A 20,784-nucleotide genomic window follows, 5' to 3' on the forward strand; every position below is an offset into this window, starting at 1 on the left:
AAGGGATGCCCCAGTCGGGGCAGGCAGCCACCACTGGGCGTGGTCTGGGATGGCCCCTCCTCAAAACCAGGCTGCAGGGTCTTAGCTCTCTGGGACCTAGGGGAAGGGGCTGACATCTACATTTTATTTTTACTGAATCTTAACTGATGAATGTAACCTTGGGGGTGCTGGAGCCAGGGCAGTTGTGGGGATGTTTTGAAAAAGGAGGGCCCGGAGGAAGTGAGGTGTGGCCGTCCCCTGGGCCCTCCCCCGGGATGGTCACATCTGGAATCCTGTCACCAAACACAGGCAGGGCCAGCCACCTCTGCTTGCCCCCGTCGCCCAGCCCCGCTGAGCTTGGAAGAAGTACAAGTGCTGATTCAAACCAAAGCTGCCTGTGCCGTGCCCAAGGTCTAGTTGTGGGTACGGCAACCACATGTCCCAGGTTGTCTTCTATTCCAAAATGACTGTCCTGCTGTCCCTGCCAGGACACATGTATTTGGTTGGGGGGGGATCTAGAAAATATAGTCCCTGAAATAAAATGGCACGTTCCCCTCTTCAAGAAGGGTGATTCTGGGGCTGACTCAGGGTTTAGGTGCCCCCTGGTGTGGTCTAGAGGTCCCAGTCTGGGCCATCTTCCCAGTAGGGAAGGCCAGAGGTGGCCCAGTGCCTGGAGGGTTAGGGGCTCTGCCTGTGATGTGCAAGGGGAAGTGGGGAGAGCAGGTCTCATGGATGGTCCCAGGCTTCCAAAAACGTCCAAGAGCCCGTCAAACGCATCCCACTCCTGACCCTTCTCCAGCGCTGAGTAGTGTGTTTACAGATGTTTCCCCTTATGTGCTTCTCTGATCCCCGCTGTGGCTGAGCCTGAGAGAATTCCTCAGTTCCCTACAAACTCAGTCCCCATGGCCTTCCCTCACGACTCTTGCTTGGGACAGAGGGGCTCTGGCTCCTTGACCCTAAAAGCTAGCTGGCAGGGGCAAGATGTGGGGACGAGCCACCTTATGGATGAAAGCCACAAATGAATGGAGTCCCTCTCCCAGGGATACCACACCCAGACTCTAGGGGTTTCAAACACCCCAGGGCCTTTGAGTTCCTCTGTTTCTGGGACACTTGAACAATCATGAAGGAAATGTCCGTGAGGGAAACTGTTCATCTGCACCACCCTCAGGGGCAAACTGGACCCTGGAACACCCATGACACCCTTTTGGGTGGGTGGATGTCATCTGTCTGCAGTGGGGTCCTCAGTATTGAGCTCAGCTGGCACTACCCCGTGAGGGGGGTGCCCTTCTGTCCAGCTCTGCTCCACCAGCCCCACGAGGGGAGGCAGGCAGGGGGAAGGGCTGGGTTTTGCACTATCGCTGTGACACCTTAAGGCACCCATTGTCTGGTGGCGCACATGTGCACACAGGTGGCAGCATAGCTGAGCTCAAGCATTTGGATCCATACCTCTGTGCACACAGACATGTCTCTGTGTGCATGGGTACGTGGCTTGGGGACATGGAGAACCTAAGACTTGATGTGACCAGTCCGCCCTGTCTCCCAGCTGTCTGCATCTTCCTGCCCTGCCCTGGCAGTGCCCAGGGAGGAATGGACGCTGTGGCAATGCAGGCCTGGACCTGGCTCCATCCAGCATCCTGTACATATGTCATCTGGGGCTCGGGTGGGGAGGCAGGGCCAGGAGCATCAATTAAAGATCACGTCTTGGGGCTTCCACGGAGCTCACACCAACTTTGTGTCTCTCCTTTCTGCAAACGACCCTCCTGTGACTCAGGCCCCCTACCTGTTTCCTTTGGCCCTGGAAGGAGCACACCAACTGGGGTGCTGAAAGCGGGAAGTGAGCACCTGGGACCTGGATCTGGGAGGAAGGGGCATGGCTTCCCATTCGGGGTGAGGAAACGGGGCAGAGGCCTGGCCCTTCTGCTCCCTCAGCTCTCCAGCAGCGACACCGTGCCCTCCTCTGGCTTCAGCAGAGCAGGAGAACAGGTGTGCAGAAAAGCACTTTACCAATAGGCAGGAGACTCAACTTCCCTTCTATGGTTGAAGCCAGAAAAGCCTCTCCTCATCTCCCAAGAGATTCCAAAAAAGCTGGACAAAACTGTTAACCTCACTGGTCCCCGGGGCACTGAGCTGCTCTTGGGCTGAGCCTGGAGCAGGGAGGGACTGAGCAAGGCTGGGCCAGGGCCTGCCCCGCTGGAGTCTGCACCAGGAGCCCCTTATCGTTATCCTCGCCTTTGCCTCCAGAGTGCTTTGTGCCTGGATGTTCTCACAGTCTGGAGCGACTGGAGAGAAAGACTGTTGGAGGATCCATCTGACTCCGGAAGTCGTGTTTGTTCAGGGAAAAGAGGAAAGAAGTGGGGGCAGGGGCTGGAGGAACGGAAGGAGAGAGGACAGATAAGGGGAGCAAGAAATGGCGACGCCAGCTGGGGGCCTGGGGAGAATGGGCAGCTCCGAAGCTCCAGGATCACGGCCACATTCTCAGATGGGCAGGACTCCCAGGGCCACCTAGGTTCACATGCAGAGAGACACGGGGCAGCATCCAGTGTAGATTCGCGGTGCCCACCCTACTCTGGATCTCAATCCCCCCAGGACACCGGGTAACATCCAACTCCAGCCTCTTCCTATTTGGTATGTGGGGGCGGGATGGGGGGAGAAGCAAGAATCATTCTCAAAGCTGTCATGAACTGAAGCCTAGGTTTGCCCTTGTCTTCCTTGCTCTGGGCTGGATGACACTATTTTTAACTTTATTGCTCCTGCCTCTCAGCTCCTCCATCCTGACGCTTAACCCCTTCTCAGTTCCCAGTTTCTGGTCTGTTCTGACAACTAACCCAGGTCTGATGTGTCATACAGCTGGCCCTTCAGGCACCGAAAAACGTGGCTTGTGGCAAATGACAGGGGCAAGCAGAGAGGGCACAGGTGAGGCTCAGCCTTCATGGCTTTTAAAGGTCAATTCAAGGGCTAGCTCAGTTGGTTAGAGTGTGGTGTTATAACACCAAGGTCAAGAGTTTGGATCCCCTAACTGGCCAGCCACCAAAAAAGAAGGAGGAAAACCAAAAAATCAGTGCAGAGTCATCTGACACCCCTCAGCCTCAGGCCGAATCCTGGAGCTCCAGAAGTTGCCTGCTGGGTGCCCACAGCCCAGGAGCCTTCAGAGATGAGGCACTGGTGGCAATGGGATTGCCAGGGGGCACCCAGCCCTCTGTCCGTCTCCTGTCTGCCCTGTGATGCCAGCACATTTCCTCCCAACTAGCCAGGAGGAAATAAATCTCTGTGGCCTGGAATGGAGCGTCGGCTCGGGCCCCGACAGGTCATCTGCAAGGACTGACTCTAGCTTCAGAGCACGTTACAGGCAGCTCTAGTGCTGTGGTTCCTAAACGTGTGGCATGGAGCCAGGAATTTAAAGTTTGCGGTGAAGGCTGTCTATTGCAAGGAATTTCCAGGTACAGGTTTTTTCAAAAGCAGGAAATCCTTTGATAAGACCACCACCCCAGGCTGCCTCTGCTTGTCACCCTCCTTAAACCAGCCAATGCTCTCTGTTGAGGGTCTCTGGGTGGGTCATGGGTGCAGATTTCAATTCCCAATTATGTCTGTTCAGGCTGATGTGTGGCCCCCTCTCTGTCCTCCCTCCTGAATTGAAGGTGGCCAGGATGGAGAGCTGGGGTCATTCAGCCCACTCTGCACCTCGCAGGTGCTCACAGTGTACTTGTCAAGTTGAAAGAATGATGATAAATTCATTCTGGCTCATCCCAGTGTCTAGACGGGTGCTGTCCAAAAGAACAGCGTGCAGGCCACAAAGGTAAGCTACATCCTTGTATGTATTTTTTGTCTTTCTAGTAGCCCCATTTAAAAAGAGAAAGAGGTGGGCCGAGCCCGTGGCGCACTTGGGAGAGTGCGGCGCTGGGAGCACAGCGACGCTCCCGCCGCGGGTTCGGATCCTATATAGGAATGGCCAGTGCACTCACTGGCTGAGTGCCGGTCACAAAAAAGACAAAAAAAAAAAAAAGAAATAGGTGAAGATCATTTTAATATATTTTATTAAATCCAATATATCCAAAATATTCTCATTTCAACGTGTAATCAACGTAAAATAATTATGGAGATATAACATTTATTTATTTATTTGGCAGCTGGCCGGTACAGGGATCTGAACCCTTGACCGTGGGTCTTTTTTTTTTTTGCACTAAGTTTGTTTGTTTACAAGTTTATTTTGGTGCAATGCACTAAGTCTTTGAAATCAATGATGAATCTTTACTACTTGTTTTTTTTTTGCAGCTGACCAGTATGGGGCTCTAAACACTTGACCTTGATGTTATCAGCACCACATTCTAACCAAGTGAGCTAAGTGGCCAGCCTGAAATCAGGGATGTATTGTGCACTTAAAGTATATCTTGGTTTGTACGAGTCACACTTCAAGTGCTCAAGCAGCTACATGTTGCTGTGACTGATGCTATTAAGTAACAATATTTCAACCCAGGAAGCCTTGAAATAAGGCAAGGACAGAAGTGGAAACAGACAACTACAGCAGGAAAGAGATCACATACAGCAGACACTACCTCATTCAAGGAAGGGAACGTGGGAGTACAGTCTTTTCTAGAAGGCAAGAGAGGAGCCAGGATTATGTTGGCAGGATCAGGAAATTTTAACTTAACCTAGAGTGAGAGACCTAGATTTGTTCTGCCCTGGAAGGGGTTCTGGCTCCTGGGCATTTGCTGTAGGTGAAATAAGATTTCTATCAACCTTTGCAGAAGGTCATTGCGGGAGAGAAGTGACCCCAGCCCTGAGGTTTGGTGCGAAGGAAGACTCCTGAGGACCAACCAAACCCAGACACCTCTGTGTCCACCTGCCTGGGCATGTCAGACCTTCGGTGTTGAAAGCAAAGGAGGGAAGTAAAAACGTGGTCAGGGTGTAACTCAAGCTACTGCTGTGATGTCCTCTAAGAGGCCTAAGCTCTTACAACTCAGAGACCATCCCTGGTGACAGCTCCTAAGACATGCCCTGGCAGCCCTTGCAATGGCACAGGAGTCCTTAGAGGGCCCAGCATCACCCGAACCTTTGGCCCAACCCTCACGAGGTTGATGGAGTTATGAAGCCACGGATTACGTCTTCCCTGCTGAGCGCTGGCAACGGCCTTCCGCTCAGTCACACACTGCATTCCAGGTCAGCTCTAGGGACCAAGTGCCACTGGCTCCCCAGAATGCTAATGGGACATGTCCAATGCAAGGGGGCCACTAACAGGCTCCTGACTGTCCTTTACTCTTGCACAAAGCTATTCCCCAGGTGAAGGGACAGAACAGTTATCATTCGTACTGGCTCCATGTGGCCTCATGATCTGCCATGCTGTCCTCCAGCCCCCACTGCCTCCCTAGGCCATGCTCGAGGTGGGCTCCAAAGCATTCACAGCTGTCCTTCCTGCTGACCCGACCCCTCAGCACAGTCCTGGCCTTCAGCCACCTGAACCCCTGCCCACTTGGCAGCCCACAGGCTCCCTGACAAGTGTCTGACCGACTGCCAATCTCCATTTTCCCCGAGAGCCGTCTGCTGCTCGCTGGCAGCTGTAGTGCCCACTTGGGTTTAAAAATAAACTCACTCACTATCTGCCTTTCCTCCAGCCTGACCGCAGTAACTTTTTCCATGTCAAGACTGATCCCAGCTGCCTTGAAAACAAGGTGTCACTGTGTTTCAGAGGCGGCTGCAAGGAACATGTTCCAGCGTCTCCACCAAGGATAGACCATAAGAAGTTTGTCCCAGGAAACTCTTTTTGTTGTGGGTCACTCTGGGTGGAGGATTTAAGCACAGGAATGGGGTGGTGGGAGGCAGGGCTGCTCTTAGGGAGATGGGGACTCCCAGGATGGCTCGGGCTGGTGTCACCCCTAAACCAGTCTCCAGCTTCAGTGGGGCACACAAGGCTGCAGCTGTCACACTTGCACTGCCATGGGTGGCTCTCCTTCGTCTTCCCCCCACATTTAATTTCACCTCCGTGGCTCTCTTCAAAACTCACCCTGACCCACCCCTTCTCACCCAGAGAGCCTCCCCCCACCCCGCGCCATCTGAGAGGCCCCGCAGGCTCCCGCTTGGGCTCCCCACTTGTGTTCCTCCAGCTCTCCCAGGCCCTTCCTCCAAGGGCTAATCCCTCTGCCTTTACTTTGAACCCCAGCCCCTGCTCCGTCTTATCAGACATCATTCTGCTGTTTATCAGTCCTCTCTCCTACTATCTTCTACTCCTTCCCACAGCCCAAGGTCTTTCCATCCTTAACAAAACAAAACACACACCAAAACCAGCCCCGGCCCCCAGCGCCTGCACCTTCGCAGCCGTGCATAGAATTGCCCCCGGTTCCTTACCACCCCTCCAGTCCTTGGAGCAAACATCGGGGGTCGCCAACTGCAAACCCTCCTCCTCCTCCATTGCACCATGTGGCTCGGGGCATCGCCAGCTCCGCTCTGCGGCTCTGCTCTCCTCCTCCAGCCCAGGGCTCTGGCTCTCCTGTCCCTTCCCTACTTACCTCTCCAGCTCATTTCGGCCCATCTTCTCTTCTAGGTTCGAACCTTAGGAATTTCTACCAGTTCCTTGAAAGTTTTCACTCTTGGACCTTCCTTCTCATTTATGACTTCACCCCAACTTTATCTACCTCCTACTCATCTGTTAGGTCTCAGCTTATCTGTCATGGGCCAGCCTGGGTTAGGAGCCTTTGCCCTGTGCACTTGGAGCACTTTCTCCCACTGCTTCGTGGGTCCGAGCACTCAGCAGCACCCGGAATCAGGGTGGCCTGTCTACTCCCCCTAGGCAGTGGCCGTCCCATGAAGGACTAGGTCTGCCTTTTACACTGTCAGATTCACAGCACGGAACCTGGTGCCTGAAACACTGGTGGTGCGTAATAAATGTTTATGGAACGAACAAATCAGTGCCACCCAGATGAAAGGAGGCTGGATGGCTGAGTGTTGAGGAAACATAAACTGGGACCTGAAAATCCAGACCGGCTCACAACTGTTCTGTGTAACTGGAGTTTAATCTGGAATTTGAGAGATCTTTGGGATATGAAAGCAAAACAGAGTCATTTGAGACACACCCAATGACATGAGCTCCCTGTGGAAATTTCTTTCCCATTGCACAATACAAATGAAAGAATACTTGATCTGTCGTTATTAAGAAAGTATTGGGATTATATTTTCAATTCCGCACCCCTCCCCCCCCCCCCCCGCGCCCCCATTAGCTTCCCTCTTCCACCTTCCGGATGTATCAGTGGAGACATCAGTTTTCCCAGCCCCGGGTGCCCTCTCCACGAACCCTGAGCACTCACGGCCCCTGCTTGGACAGTGCTCACTACAGGCTGGGCCCTGCACAGCATCTCAAGTGACCCTCACAGTCACCAGCCACAGCAGGAGCTGTTACTGTCCCCATATGTCAGTTCCACAGATAAACCAGCCTCAAAGGATGCACCTCAAGCTCAGCCTTTCTACTGCCTATGACTGTTACTTTCATGTAAAAGTCCCGTTTTCTGCAACTCCTTAAAGCCACCAAGGGAGTCTCTGCGTCTTTCCAAGCCTTTGCACAGGCCCACCTAACATATTCTTGTTGGTGAGGATGCTGACGAGGGGTCAAGTGGGAACAGCTCTGAGGCACAGAGACTTCTGTCCCCAGCACAAGCCAGCCACCCCCTCCAAAGGCCTTTCATGGGTTCTTCTCTTTCCTGAGTATTTCGGAAATGTCAAAGATGTATAGTGTTTACTTACTAAAATATTTGCCCAGAATTTGCAGACATTTAAGGGGAAAGAATAAAAGATGTAAAAAGAAAATCCTGATATTTAGTGTTGTTGAAAAGGGGATGGAGACTAAAATCCTGTTTATTCAAGCAGAATCCGAGGACAAGAGGGACCTGAGACAATATCCGCCCAACCCCTCCTCAATTCCTTCTACAATGCTTGGCCTTTGTGTAAATTCCTACAACGAGGGGCAACATACCACCTCAAAAAGCAAAGGATTTTTTCAGAAGACTCAAATTGTAATGAAGTTCTGTCTCCTTACAATTCCTACCCACTAGTACCCTCTTCCTAGGACAGTCCTTGCAATATGTAAAGACCACTATTTCCCCAATACAAATCTTCTCTTCATCAGGCTAAAAGTTCTCTCAGATTCCTTAACTGCTCCTTGTGGGCCATGGACCAAAGCCTTGCCCTGCCCTGTCACTCCCCTCTGGACATGCTCCAACCTACCCACGTTTGTCCTAAAGCTTGTTGCACAGAAACGAAGAGCAGATTCCAGTGCGTTCTGCCCAGCAGAGCCAGAGTGCAATGGACCCTCGACCTCCCTTGATGAGAGTGCCCTGTCCCTACGGAAGGAACGACTGCTCTGATAGACGCCATCAGGAATGTGTTTATCACCCTCTGTCCTTCCATGATTTGGCCTAAATCTGTAGATTCTAAGTCTGAGAAAGTTATTTGGGCTAAGTTTAATATGGCTTTTAGTTTTTAGGAAAGTGCTAAAAACTACACATCAATCCTTGTTCACAGAATTTATTACACGAAGACACTAGAAATCACCAGCTTGGAAAGACAGCTGAAGACCCACTATCAAGCATGTCCAGGGTCTTTCCCTTTGGTAAGTGCTGCAAACTCACTTTTTGTGAAGGAATCTCTCTTGGTCTCCTGAGAATAACAAGCCATGGTGAGGCCATCGTGCTGGCAGTAGCCACAAGTCTGATGGTGCCCGGCTGTGCCACAGAGTGGTCAACAGGGGAGGTATGAAAAGCACCCAAGATGCAGTAAGTAAAAGCATACGGTGTAGAAGTGTGTTCCGGAATGACACCTCATATGTAGGCTGATATATGATATACCGGGGAGAGAAGCTGTTGGGGAAGGGATTTTTTCATCCATTTTATACATTTTTGGTAGTTTTCATTTTCAAGACATGTGCCTATGTATTATTATTATTTTTGTGGCTGGCCAGCAAGGGGATCCAAACCCTTGACCTTGGTGTTATCAACACCTTTCTGTAACCAACTGAGTGAACCAGCCAGCCCCTTTTGTTTTTTAAATATCAAACAAGAATTATCTGAGTGTGCAAGTTGTGGGCCATTTGTATTTCCTTCATACTTTCCTGTGTTTAAGAATAAATAAGTATATGTGCATTTTTATTTTTATTTTTAATTTTTTTTGTCGTTTTTTCGTGACCGGCACTCAGCCAGTGAGTGCACTGGTCAGTCCTATATAGGATCCGAACCCGCGGCGGGAGCATCGCTGCGCTCCCAGCGCCGCACTCTCCCGAGTGCGCCACGGGCTCGGCCCCTATATGTGCATTTTTAAAAAGACGATGCTAATAATGTCAAAAATGTTTCTGGGGCGGACTGGGCAATTCTTGATGTCTTTTGTTTTTCTTTATCCTTTTCTGAATTTTCTGAATTTTTTTTATAAGAAGCATGCAGTAACACCAAGGTCAAGGGCTCAGATCCCCATACCGGCCAGCTGCCAAAAAAAAAAAAAAAAAACGCAGCATGTAATGCCTTTAATTCACGTAGACCAGCAGTAGATGTTCCTGTTAACTTTCTAAGTGTTCCCTTTCAAGACAAAGTCAGTCCTCTAACTTTGGTGCCACCAATTTTGGATCTGGGATCCTGTAGGCTGCCTCTATTAAAAATGATTGTAATTCAGTTGAATAAATGGTTTGCCAAGCAAAGAATAGACACATGTATATGCTCGTTATGTGCATGAATATTTCTGAGAAGAAATGGCCGACTAAAGAGCTCTGAGCAGGGGGATGACGAGGGAGCATGGGGGGGACTTTCCCGTTTTTATGTCCTTAGTATCGATCAAAATTCTTTTATCATTTATTTTAGTAAGCTTTTAAGAAATTTCTAATTATGATAAAAACACATATAAAATTTACCCTCAATGATTTTAAGTGTAGTTTAGTAGTGTTAACTATATTCATTGTTGTGTAACAGAGCTCTACAACTTTTCCATCTTGCAAAATTAAAACTAAAAACCCATCAAACAAATCTCTATTCCCTTTCCTCCAGCACCACCATTCCAGTTTCTACCCATAATTCTGACTATTCTAAATATCTTATTTATAAGTGGAATCATATAGTACTTGGATCTTTTGTGACTGGTCTGTTTGGCGCAATGTCCTCAGGGTTCATCCATGTTGTAGCACGTGACAGGATTGCTTTCCAGGCTGAATACTATTCCATTGTATGGGATACACCACATTTTCTTCATCCATTCTTTCTTTCATGGACATTTGGGCTGTTTCTACTTCCTGGCTACTGTGAATAAGGCTTGCAAGTAACGTAGGTGTACAAATATCTCTTTGAGATCCTTTCATTTCCTTTGGATATATATCCAGGAGTGGGATTGATGGATTAAGTTTTTTAAAAAGCAGATGGGCAGCTGGCCTGAGTTTGGGTTGACCTGGTACTAAATTGCTACTGATAAAATTATAGAACCAAATAATGTTTCACATCAAAGGAGAATTGCCATAAACAGCAAAGACCAGCAGTCCTCACTGGTAGCAGAACTTCTTACTACCTTTCTGCATGAAGGGGCTCAGACTCAGCAGATAGTTTATTCTGTTTTTCTAATATTTGACTAAAGCCTTTCCTTTCCCATCCTCTCTGTTACCAGGCCTGAGAATGCATGTCTGAGTCAAATTTGATTCAAGTAGGGTTGCTAGTTTTATTTATTTATTTATTTATTTATTTTTGTCTTTTTCGTGACCGGCACTCAGCCAGTGAGCGCACCGGTCATTCCTATATAGGATCCGAACCTGCGGCGGGAGCTTCGCCGCGCTCCCAGCGCAGCACTCTCCCGAGTGCGCCACGGGCTCGGCCCTAGTTTTAGCAAATAAGAACACAGGACACACAGTTAAGTTGGAATTTCAGACTAACAACACATTTTTGATATATGTTCCATGCAGTATATAAAAATTATTCATTATTGATCTGAAATTCAAATTTAACCAGGCACCCTGTATTTCATCTGGCAGTGCTAAATCAAGGGTGACGCTGGGGCTGACTGGTCAGCTCAGTTGGTTAGAGCACAGCCTTGTAACACCAAGGTCAAGGGTCAGTTCCCTGTACCAGCCAGCTACAAGAAAAAATTAAAAAATAAAAAAATCAAGGGTTATGGGCTTCTGCCCAGGACTTCTATTTTAGGCCAACCCATGCTGACCCATTCACAACCTTCTCAGGCAGTACCTAGTTGCACTATGGTGTTTCACACTCCTCCTTACCTCACAATACCCACCCACACACACGCCTTTAGCCTAGACCTACACTGAATGCTCTGCCCTGCCTTTTCCTAGCTATCTCACAGGATCACAGCTGACTACTCAGAAGGGCTGGCTTGAGTAGCGCTCACTGCCTAAAAGAAAAAGCCCTCACACCATGTCTCTTCTAGATCAAAGCCCCCTCACAAAAGACCACTGGGACTAAACAGCATTATTACAATCTGGTCTTTAATCTGATTGGTCCAGACCTTGCAGATCCTTGCCAAAGTTTCCAAAGTCTTGATCATTTCCCAATCTAAATGTGAAATAAATGGTCCATTGATGACTTGTACTTAAGTTTCCAGGGCTTTTGTAGTTAAAAGCACCTTAAGGTGTCCCAATCTCCCTGCAGACTACTCTGCAATCAGAGGCTGACGTGTGTCACTGCTCTGGACAGCAGCTGGGTACAAGATCTAACATCAGCCTCTGCCTGCTGGGCAAAAGCCACAGCTGCAATGTGCTTTCAGAAAATGGGCCAAGCCAAAGGAGCTCCCTGTCAGTGTTTTTCAACGTCCCCAGTGCAAAGATAAAATTTTACTTTCACAGGAGTACACGAACTAAAAATAACAATTTAAAAAAGCTATCTAGTTCTGTATCACTTTTCCCCTTGGTCAGGTCCCATTCAGGTCACTGGCCATGCACTGAAATCGGTTATGAACAGTTGCTTGGTTCTGCCTTGCCTGGAGTTTAAGGCTGTCAGCCTCACCAGGCTTTCTGTGATGGCTCCAGGAGAGCAAAGCAGACAAGGGTACTTGAGGGAGGTTTGGCAAAGGGTAAGAGGGACTCATCAGTTTTCCCTCCAGGCACTAGTAGTGGGCTTCCTTAGGTTTTCTTTCACAACTCCCTAAGCTAGTTTAAAGTAGGCATACTGCATCAAGGACGGGGGAAGGAAAGCTGTGCCATTGAGGGGGCAGCAGAGAAAATCAACTGACAACAAACGCTTGTCACCCATGTCATCATCTCTTTTCCCCAGTGTTTTCAAATTCTGAGTCATTTCCTCAAATGTCATTAAACGCAGAGTGGAGAAATTTCTAAGTAATGACACCAGCTTCATTTACATGAAAATGGGTGCAATGGTTCTTTCCATGAGTCCAGTCGTAGTCATAACTGGAAGTCCTGAACCCATATTTCATGATGTTTTGAAAACGTAAACATCTAGTTAGGGATGGCATACTCTTGCCAGCACCTTCCCACCCTGCCCCCGCAAATCACTTATGGATTATTTGGCTGAACCCAGATGAATCTCTGAATCCTCTACACACTCCTCCCCTCCAGGCAATCATCAATTATCGTGAGCTGGCAGATGAGATGAAAGTGATGCACTATACAGGTCTAAGCCTCCTTGAACAGGAGATAATTCAAATATTACACCTTAATAATTTTTTTTTTTTCAAAAAGAGAATCACCAAGAGAACTTATTAGTTCTTATTATGTTGGCCTGAGATGGGTCCAAGGAACCTGTGTTTTAAGGTATTTTACTTCTAACACAGGTGGCTTAATGGTCACACTTTGAAAAACTATAGACACGAGGCCTACCCAGCAAAGACGCCCCCAACCACAACTTGAGAGAAAGCCCCAACTAACAGCTGCTTCTGGACACTCCTCTTGGAACACAGCAAAGGATGCTGGCTTTGAGCCACTACGCAATCAATGTGCGGACCTGCATTCGGCTCTCAACTCTGCCTCCACCTCCGTAATCTTTATGCCCCTGTGTAACCTGCTTCCAACATGTCATATTTGAAGGAGGTAAAATCTAAAAGTATTATGTATTAATATAAACCCTTAAGACCTGAAAAATAGTCTTTAAACCTTATGTAGTAAAGAAAACAGATTTAACTTTGATGCCTGACAGCAAATCTGCTAACAAATTCACTTTCACAACTAACAGTGATTTAACCACTCCAGCAGCTTTTAAACAGCTCACAGTTCATTACCAAATATGGCTGGCTGACCAGTTTACAATCCATGCCGAGGGTGGGCTCTGTGCGTGACCTTCCAGTTAGCTATCCTGCGACTGTGGGAACAGAGGGCACTGCTGTGATAAATGCTCCCTTCTCCTCAGTCCTCTCCCACACCCTTCCTTTCTCAGGAGAACCAGGCACACCCACAAGACCGCTCTATGTCTGCACGGAGTGTCCCTTGGAGAAGGCACACAAAGGGAGCTACCGACAAAAGTGTGACCCCAGCTTCCAAGCATAGGCCCCAGACCTCCCCCTCCTCCCACTTAAGGCCACCTATACTCATCAGATTGTGATGCCACAAATGTGCTGATCCACTTAGGCACAGCAGTCCCAGAGGAGCTGCAACTCAGTTATGAAAAAGAGCATCTCTTGAGCCCAAGGCTCTAGCTGGAAATTTCTCTACTCATGTATTCCCACTAAGATCAACTTGGAGGTTGAGAAGAGATTTTCATATCAGGTTTTCAGTACAGACCATTAAACTCTTGGGTACTATTTTATACAAAGAGTGGCAGATATGACAATTTCCTGGCAGGTGAGTTTTCAATGAGTTTCAAGTTTTGGGAAAGGATGCACAGACCGCAAATGTATTTCTAAACTGTATTTAGAATTGACAAAACGTTTGGAACTGACAAAATCTTCCTAGAGACAAGGCCCTGAGCACAGAGTCTGTCTCTACCATGAACGTTTTACATAAACTGCACAGAACAAAATCAGCAACAAGTGATCTTTGGCACTAGAACAGGTAATTCCTTAGCTGTTCATACAATATCCAAACTGCACACCACATGACATTAGATTGCTGGTTAATAGTTGATTTTTACATTTAAATTATCTTAAAAAGTTGGAAGTCCAAGCTAAGTTTTTCGGTATCAATACACTAGTCATATGACCATACAGTGCCTGAGGTAGAGAATTCAGTAAGAGATTTATTAAAGAAAACACAATTGAAGAATACAATAAAGAAAAAACATTTTCAATCTTGGAAGCATATAGCCAAACGTCTTTGCTTGGTTCAACAAGCCAACCCTGAAATGCAATCTCTTACTTCTTTTATCTCTGCAGAGGTTTTGCACTGGAGTAGAACTTTCTTTTATTCGGACTCCTGGATTTTGGAATACTATGGATTGTTTCTTTAAAAAGTATGATTATTAATATGGAATGTCCGTGAACCAAACCCACTTAACATCATTATTAAAAACAACAACAAAACAACAGAACTATATTAGAGACAACAGCAAATACAAATCTTTAAATTCTCCATGATGTGTGGCCAAAATGAGTGACAAATATGCACTCTAATGATTCTAACATTTGATGGTGACTGTGAATTAATATAGATTTATGATATATAAGTGAGCTGAAATTTTATTTCCAAACTGCACTGTATAGGTGCAAGGGCTTTATTATTTTCAGGTGGTAAGTCTTTTCATAAGATTACATGATTTTATAAAGATAAAATTAATCTGGAACCTTCCAAACAAAATGACCAGCAACTGTATATCTTTGACTTCAGGTATTTTCTTCACAGCCAGGAAAGACCTCTGATTTACAAAAAGGCATTTCTTGGAGTAGGTTCAAGTATAACATACTTCCCTTCTACCAAAAACTGGCTGGCCAAAAATTTATTAGCAACTATAGATGTTATTTTTAGAAGTGGACTGTCTCTTAAATGAGACAGGAAACGTAAAGCATGGACATCTAGAAGCTGAATGGGTAAATCACAGGTATGACTAATAGGAATAACATCTAAGTCCATTCTTGGTATAAACTGCTTAGAGTAAGCGAGTGTTTCAAACCATCACTGGTGTCTGTGATAAGGAGCACCAAAGCACATCTTACTCACACACACAGTTCAGCTATTTTTTGTGACGCTCCAAGCTCAGACAAGTAACCAATAACAACAGTTGGTTTTAACAGAAGCTCTACCTCTTAACACTTCTGAGAAGTTAAGTGGTTCCTGAAATTTGGAAAAGTAAAGTGATCTGCCTAATTTCATACCACGAAGAAACAACAGAGTTAAGGTTCCTAATACTGTTTTTCCTTTAAAAAATATAGGTGCCTTCCTAAAAGGTGCAGTTATGTGCGAGTCCTAAGCTGTGAGAACCATCTTAGATGACAAAGTTCATTTTTATCAAGAATTAATAACTCTACAGATCCCCAGAAAAACTGACTTCAAATGAAATCACACACTTGTGGTTTTAAATGAACAAATACAGAAACAGGCAAAACTAAGTCATAAGCAGAGACAAAGCTGCAAAATGAACATCAAATATCTTTAGGGGGAAATGTCACCTAATTCCCCTCAAATGTGAACTAAGAAAAAAAGTCTGTTCCTTTTACAAATCTCTTCTGAATAACAGATTTTTAACAAAGAAGAGGAAAGGAAACAGCACATCAGAATAAATCCAATAGTATGGTAAAGAACATAAACCTGCTGTTCATCATATCCTGATTCTAGCCTGTGAAGAATGAAGCACCCAACTTCTACTTAGAAGTGAATGTCACGACACAGCATATCTTATTATGGCAATTCAAAAAAATATTAATTTTTTTTAAACAATATAATTTTGATAAGATTAAAACAACAACAACAAAAAAAAAAAACTCACTGCTTTTTACACAATTGCCTGCATGTTCCAGAATAGCCAGAACAGTATTTTTACAGTTTCAATGTCGACCCAAATAATGCAATAAGCTAGACATTGATAGGGTCACTTTCTTAATGTAGGTCCATAACATGCCATGAGAGGGAAAATGGCTTTGGCAAATGTATATGCTCAGAGGCTGAAAAATGTACTAAGGTGGCAGTGGTGGTTGGGAAATTCTTGTCATCATCAAAACTTTAGCAAGAGAATAAAAATAGATTTAAAAAGTGAGTGCCCATGGGGAGGTGACATAGAATATCTTTCTATATACTTCGAGAAGTTGAAGAGTTATCCAGACACAAAAGAGAACATTCTCGTCAGAGCAGGCCAAGATGAAGCACCAGGGGCACTGTCTGTAGAAACTAAGCGAGCACTTCTGGTGCCGATGTCTTTGCCTGGTTCCTCCTGGCATTTCTGCGTGACTCTTTTTTTCCTCCATCACTCTCCAATCCTCAACCTCTCTGCTGGCAAAGCCACTGTGTTCTCCTTCAGGCTCTGAAGATGAACGTGAGTGTATGTGTATTTTCTGTCCTTCAGTTAAGAAATATGTCTAAAGATCTAACGATGTAAGAATTAATTGGTAGTCCTTTATCTTAGGTAGGCTTAGGTGTTTAGATCTTGACTGTTTTTTCAGGATTACATGAATTTCCTTATTAAACATTTGGTTTGAAAGAAACTGTGCATGTCTACTAGTTATCCACGCTACATCTGTGGATACCACCTCCTGAAATTACCCCGCAGTCTTACCTGAGTGTATTTTTTGCTTAAGATGTTTAGAGATCCTGAGAAGCTTCTCTAGGCTAAAATTGAAAGATTAAAAAAAAAAAAAAAAAAAAAGCAAAATAAAAGTAAGTGAATGGCTAGAAGATAAAATTTTCTACTAAGTTTCTTTTTCTTTTTTTAGGGGTAGGGGGGAGAAATGCCACGGAGAAACAATGAAGAAAAAACTGCACACAGGTGCTGTGCTAGTTTTTTCCTAAACAATGGAGAGTTGGCATTTTTAAATTAAGACATGAAAGATAATACTTCTGGAATCTCAAAGTCAGAGGTGGCCTGTGATAGCTTTCTGCTAGGAAAAAGTGGGACATCCCAATGAGATGCTCCCTGGTGGAGGAGAGAATCCTTTAAACCTTTACCAAGCTCTTACTCAGAAGCTCACAAACTTTAAGACACACAATGTTAACATGACAGGAGAGCAAAGTTCTCCAACATAAGATTGAAATGGCAATAAAATACCACAAATTACGTGTTATGAGCATCGATGTTTGTCACTGACAAATACATATATGCTTATAGGGAATGACTGAACTTCTCTTTAGATCTGTCTACAGACAGAACCCCAGGTCAGAATGGCCTTTCAGGCAGAAACCTACACTGGCAGAAGTAGGTAAATTCTAAAAGTTCCATGATAAAGAAAAAGGAATTTGGACTTAGGCCTTTTGCCATCTGCAGTAGAAGGAGCTTTGAGTGTTCTCAGTCTACAAGGGAACTTTTGCATTTCTGATGTTAACAAATAAAACATCCATCACTGGCTTCTTAAGAAACCAGAGAGAAAGGCAGGTTTTTGGACAGAGGCTTAAGGCAAATCAAACAGGTTCACAACTAAACGTCCTATTAGGACTTATTCTCTAGGCACGGCTTTGCTTTCTGAGGGAAGCACTTAGCATCAACTCCAGTCCGGTTCTCCACACTTCTACCATACTGGGGACACCTCTGCTTATCAGTTTTTTGAAAGAATTTAAATTATATACACACCATCAAAGCATACACTGGCAATGCTTGATACTGAAAGAAATCCTGAAGTGAGTCATTTTTTTCCTTTGAAATTATGAATACCTTTTCAAAAACTGACTACAACTCTGGTCACATGAACAGAATTCAAAGATTTCTCAGTTTTAAAAGAGAAAAGATCTCAACCTCCTTCTCCCGAAGGAGAATTGAAAACGCCCCTCCTCCTGTCTCCTCACATATTTGAAATCTTTCCTGCAACATGAGAGGCACTTTTATTAGGTGTAGCATCTATTAAAACTCTAAACCCAGGGTGGAATTTGCTGAACAGAGCAATAACACTAGCCTAATAGGCATTACTTATAAGAATTTTTCCCCTTTAATATAAAAGTATAACTACAGCAGTTCAATGTACAAATACCAAAAAAAGTTCTCTACTAAAAAATGTACCATAATACTGTACATACAAAAACTGTTCAACAAGAATGATTTAAATATATCTGTTCTTCTCCAGATCTGGAAGACACAAACGTAAAGTTCTGCAACTGTATTATTGCTGAGAACATGTGCCCGGGAACACTGTGTTTCCCTTTCTTCTCCCTCATTCCAGCCCTGCCTTCAGAGTCCCCTGAGCTTGGATCATGAGCCAACAGCATCCCTGAAGATAACCAGAGCCAAATGTTTACTCAATGGAAGTCATTATTCAGTGAGCCGTTGCTTACCATAAACTATGAAAAGCACAGGTTTTAAGCCCAGCCAAGATTAAATCCAGACGGAGGTCTTCCCATCCCCCGATTTGCTACTAGCACTGCTTTTGTTGGATCCAGCTTTGGACCCCCCTTTGGCTTTTTTCACCCGGGAACCATGGGGATTGTTTTGGTGATGGTAGGCCTGGATTGCTTGATCCAAGCGTTCCTGAGCCATTCTGATCTCCCGCTGCAGAGTCTCCAAGTCAGCTGGGAGGTTCTCTTCATGGCTGCCATACTGCTGCTCCTGTGCAATGTTGGCTTTGTTTTGCTTGTAGGCAATCTTAGCATTGGAAAATTCGGTGTACTGAATTTGATCCGGTTTGACAGCAATGTTATAGCCGGGGGGAGCAGATGGTGTATTCCAAGTGAAAGGATAATTATAAGCACCCGGGTCTTCAAGTTCCCTCCTTTTACTGTTTAGTGTGTCTCGAATGGTCCCAAAGCCTAAATGAAGCATCTCCCAAATGTTAAGCAGCAGGCAAAGGCCTGTAACGCCGTACATTATCAGGAGGAAGATAGTTTTTTCAGTGGGCCTAGAAATAAAGCAGTCTATCTTATGAGGGCAAGGAAGTCTACTGCACACATAAAATGGGTGGACTTGGAAGCCATACAGGAAATATTGCCCTATCAGAAAACACACCTCAAAAACCGTCCTTGCCAGCAACTGCAGCACATAGATTTTCATGAGCCCATCCTCGCGAATCCTTCGGCGGCCATCATGCTTGGGTTTCGGTTGGCTCTGCTCTTTGTTTTCTTTTTCACTTTCCAACTCCATTTCTGGATACATCATGGGATCCTCTTCATGGTCCTCTTCCGTCTCTTCCAGAGCCCTGTGCTGTTTCCAGCGCACTGCATAGGGTTTGCTCCGAGCTGCCTTCTTGTCTGCTTCGCCGTGCTCCATTTTGGCAATCTTATGAATGGCATAGCCCAGGTACATTACTGAGGGGGTGGCCACCAGGATGATCTGGAACACCCAGAAGCGCACATGGGAGAGGGGTGCAAAGGCATCGTAGCACACATTCTCGCAGCCTGGCTGCTCTGTGTTACACACAAATTTGCTCTGCTCATCGTAGTAGATGGACTCTCCCCCTACAGCTGTAAGGACAATCCGGAAGACAATGAGCACAGTGAGCCAGATCTTCCCCACAAACGTGGAGTGGTTGTGGATCTCCTCTAACAGGCGCGTCAGGAAGCTCCAACTCATGGTGACTGAACTGGTCCGCCCTGAGAAAAGCGGGAAAACAGCAAGGGAAAGTCAACAAATACTGAAATCGTAACAATTTAATTTTTAATTTATATCTCTAAGAATTACTTCTCTGCATACTTGAAATCGAACTGCAAGGCTCACACTGGAACAAATGCTAGAATAAACAGCACATCACTCTCTGCTGCTCTTAGGGAAGACAAGTCACCTCAGTCCATGATCACAGGTTTGGGTCTACAGGGTCCTAGGAGGCCTGGTTTGCTTTCATGTCTTCCCTGGTTTGAAAAGTAAAATTGTAGCTATCATTTATTGGGCTGTATTTTCAGATGCAGTATACCAGGTTCTTTACATACACTGTTTCTTGAGGCCTTCAGAACTTTGTGAGATTTAGATAAGAAAACGAAGCGTAGGTGTAGCTATTTGGGCCAGTCACAGAAAGATCACCACCGAGAACATACAGGACACTTAGGCTGGGCTCCACTACTTACTAGGAAACTTAAATTTTGGGTCAGGTAACAAAGCGTTAAAAGGAATTAAGGAGATGGTACAGCTGCAAACAACTGGCAATTATCAAGAACCAAAACAAAGACAGAAAGGAACTAGGAAGACCCTCCCTCCTAGGCAGCACAGCAGAGCAGATTCTGGTTTTTCTGAAAAGCCCACTGTGAATGGTCTTGCAACAAATATTATAACCCCTTTACCACATAACAGAATTTATAAATTATTTCTGTATTTCGTTTACGATAAATGTTAAAAAATGTGTGCTAAAGTGAATTGTGAAGACATTAAATACAATCAATAGGCAAATCCATTTAAAACATTTTTAAAGGATGGTTTTATTCTGAAAGTCATGGATGTTCAGAATCCAGGTAAAACCCCCCTAAATGAGATAATATGTGTAAAATACCTAATACAACCCCCCAACACAAAGTACACTTAGCTTTTAAACCTCTTCTCCTCCCTCTCCCAGTTTACTTCTGCAAATTATAGGTGATTTGTCTGAATGACCAAAGCAGTTTAAATACACCTTACCTGTTATCCAGAACTTCTGTTACCCAAAGTTTTCTTAGAGAAATGATGTTTTGCTTGCAACTTTTCCAGATTCCTTCTGGAAGAGAAAAAGAAAAGAGGTCATAAGCTTCCTCCCACAGAAAACAATGGATCACTAAAATGCCAATATCAGGAAGAAACAAAGTTTTCTATGTACCACAGGCATCAATCAGAATGAAATGAAAATGGGCTTGAACTTGAATACCACTGT

General features: G+C 45.5%; 1 protein-coding gene across 1 annotated transcript; it reads right to left on the reverse strand.

Moving 5' to 3' along the window:
* Positions 1–18,332: 18,332 nt before the first annotated feature.
* GJC1 (gap junction protein gamma 1) lies at positions 18,333–19,523 on the reverse strand. The gene has a single exon (XM_063081398.1). It carries the CDS (start codon positions 19,521–19,523, stop codon positions 18,333–18,335), a length of 1,191 nt encoding a protein of 396 aa, XP_062937468.1.
* Between the last annotated feature and the right edge of the window lie 1,261 nt (positions 19,524–20,784).

This window comes from Cynocephalus volans, chromosome 16, assembly GCF_027409185.1.
Source record: "Cynocephalus volans isolate mCynVol1 chromosome 16, mCynVol1.pri, whole genome shotgun sequence".
Classification (NCBI taxonomy): Eukaryota; Metazoa; Chordata; class Mammalia; order Dermoptera; family Cynocephalidae; genus Cynocephalus; species Cynocephalus volans.

Bases quoted from the DNA above. Each gene is read 5' to 3' on its own strand.
- GJC1 (XM_063081398.1), bottom strand. From the start codon at position 19,523: ATGAGTTGGAGCTTCCTGACGCGCCTGTTAGAGGAGATCCACAACCAC.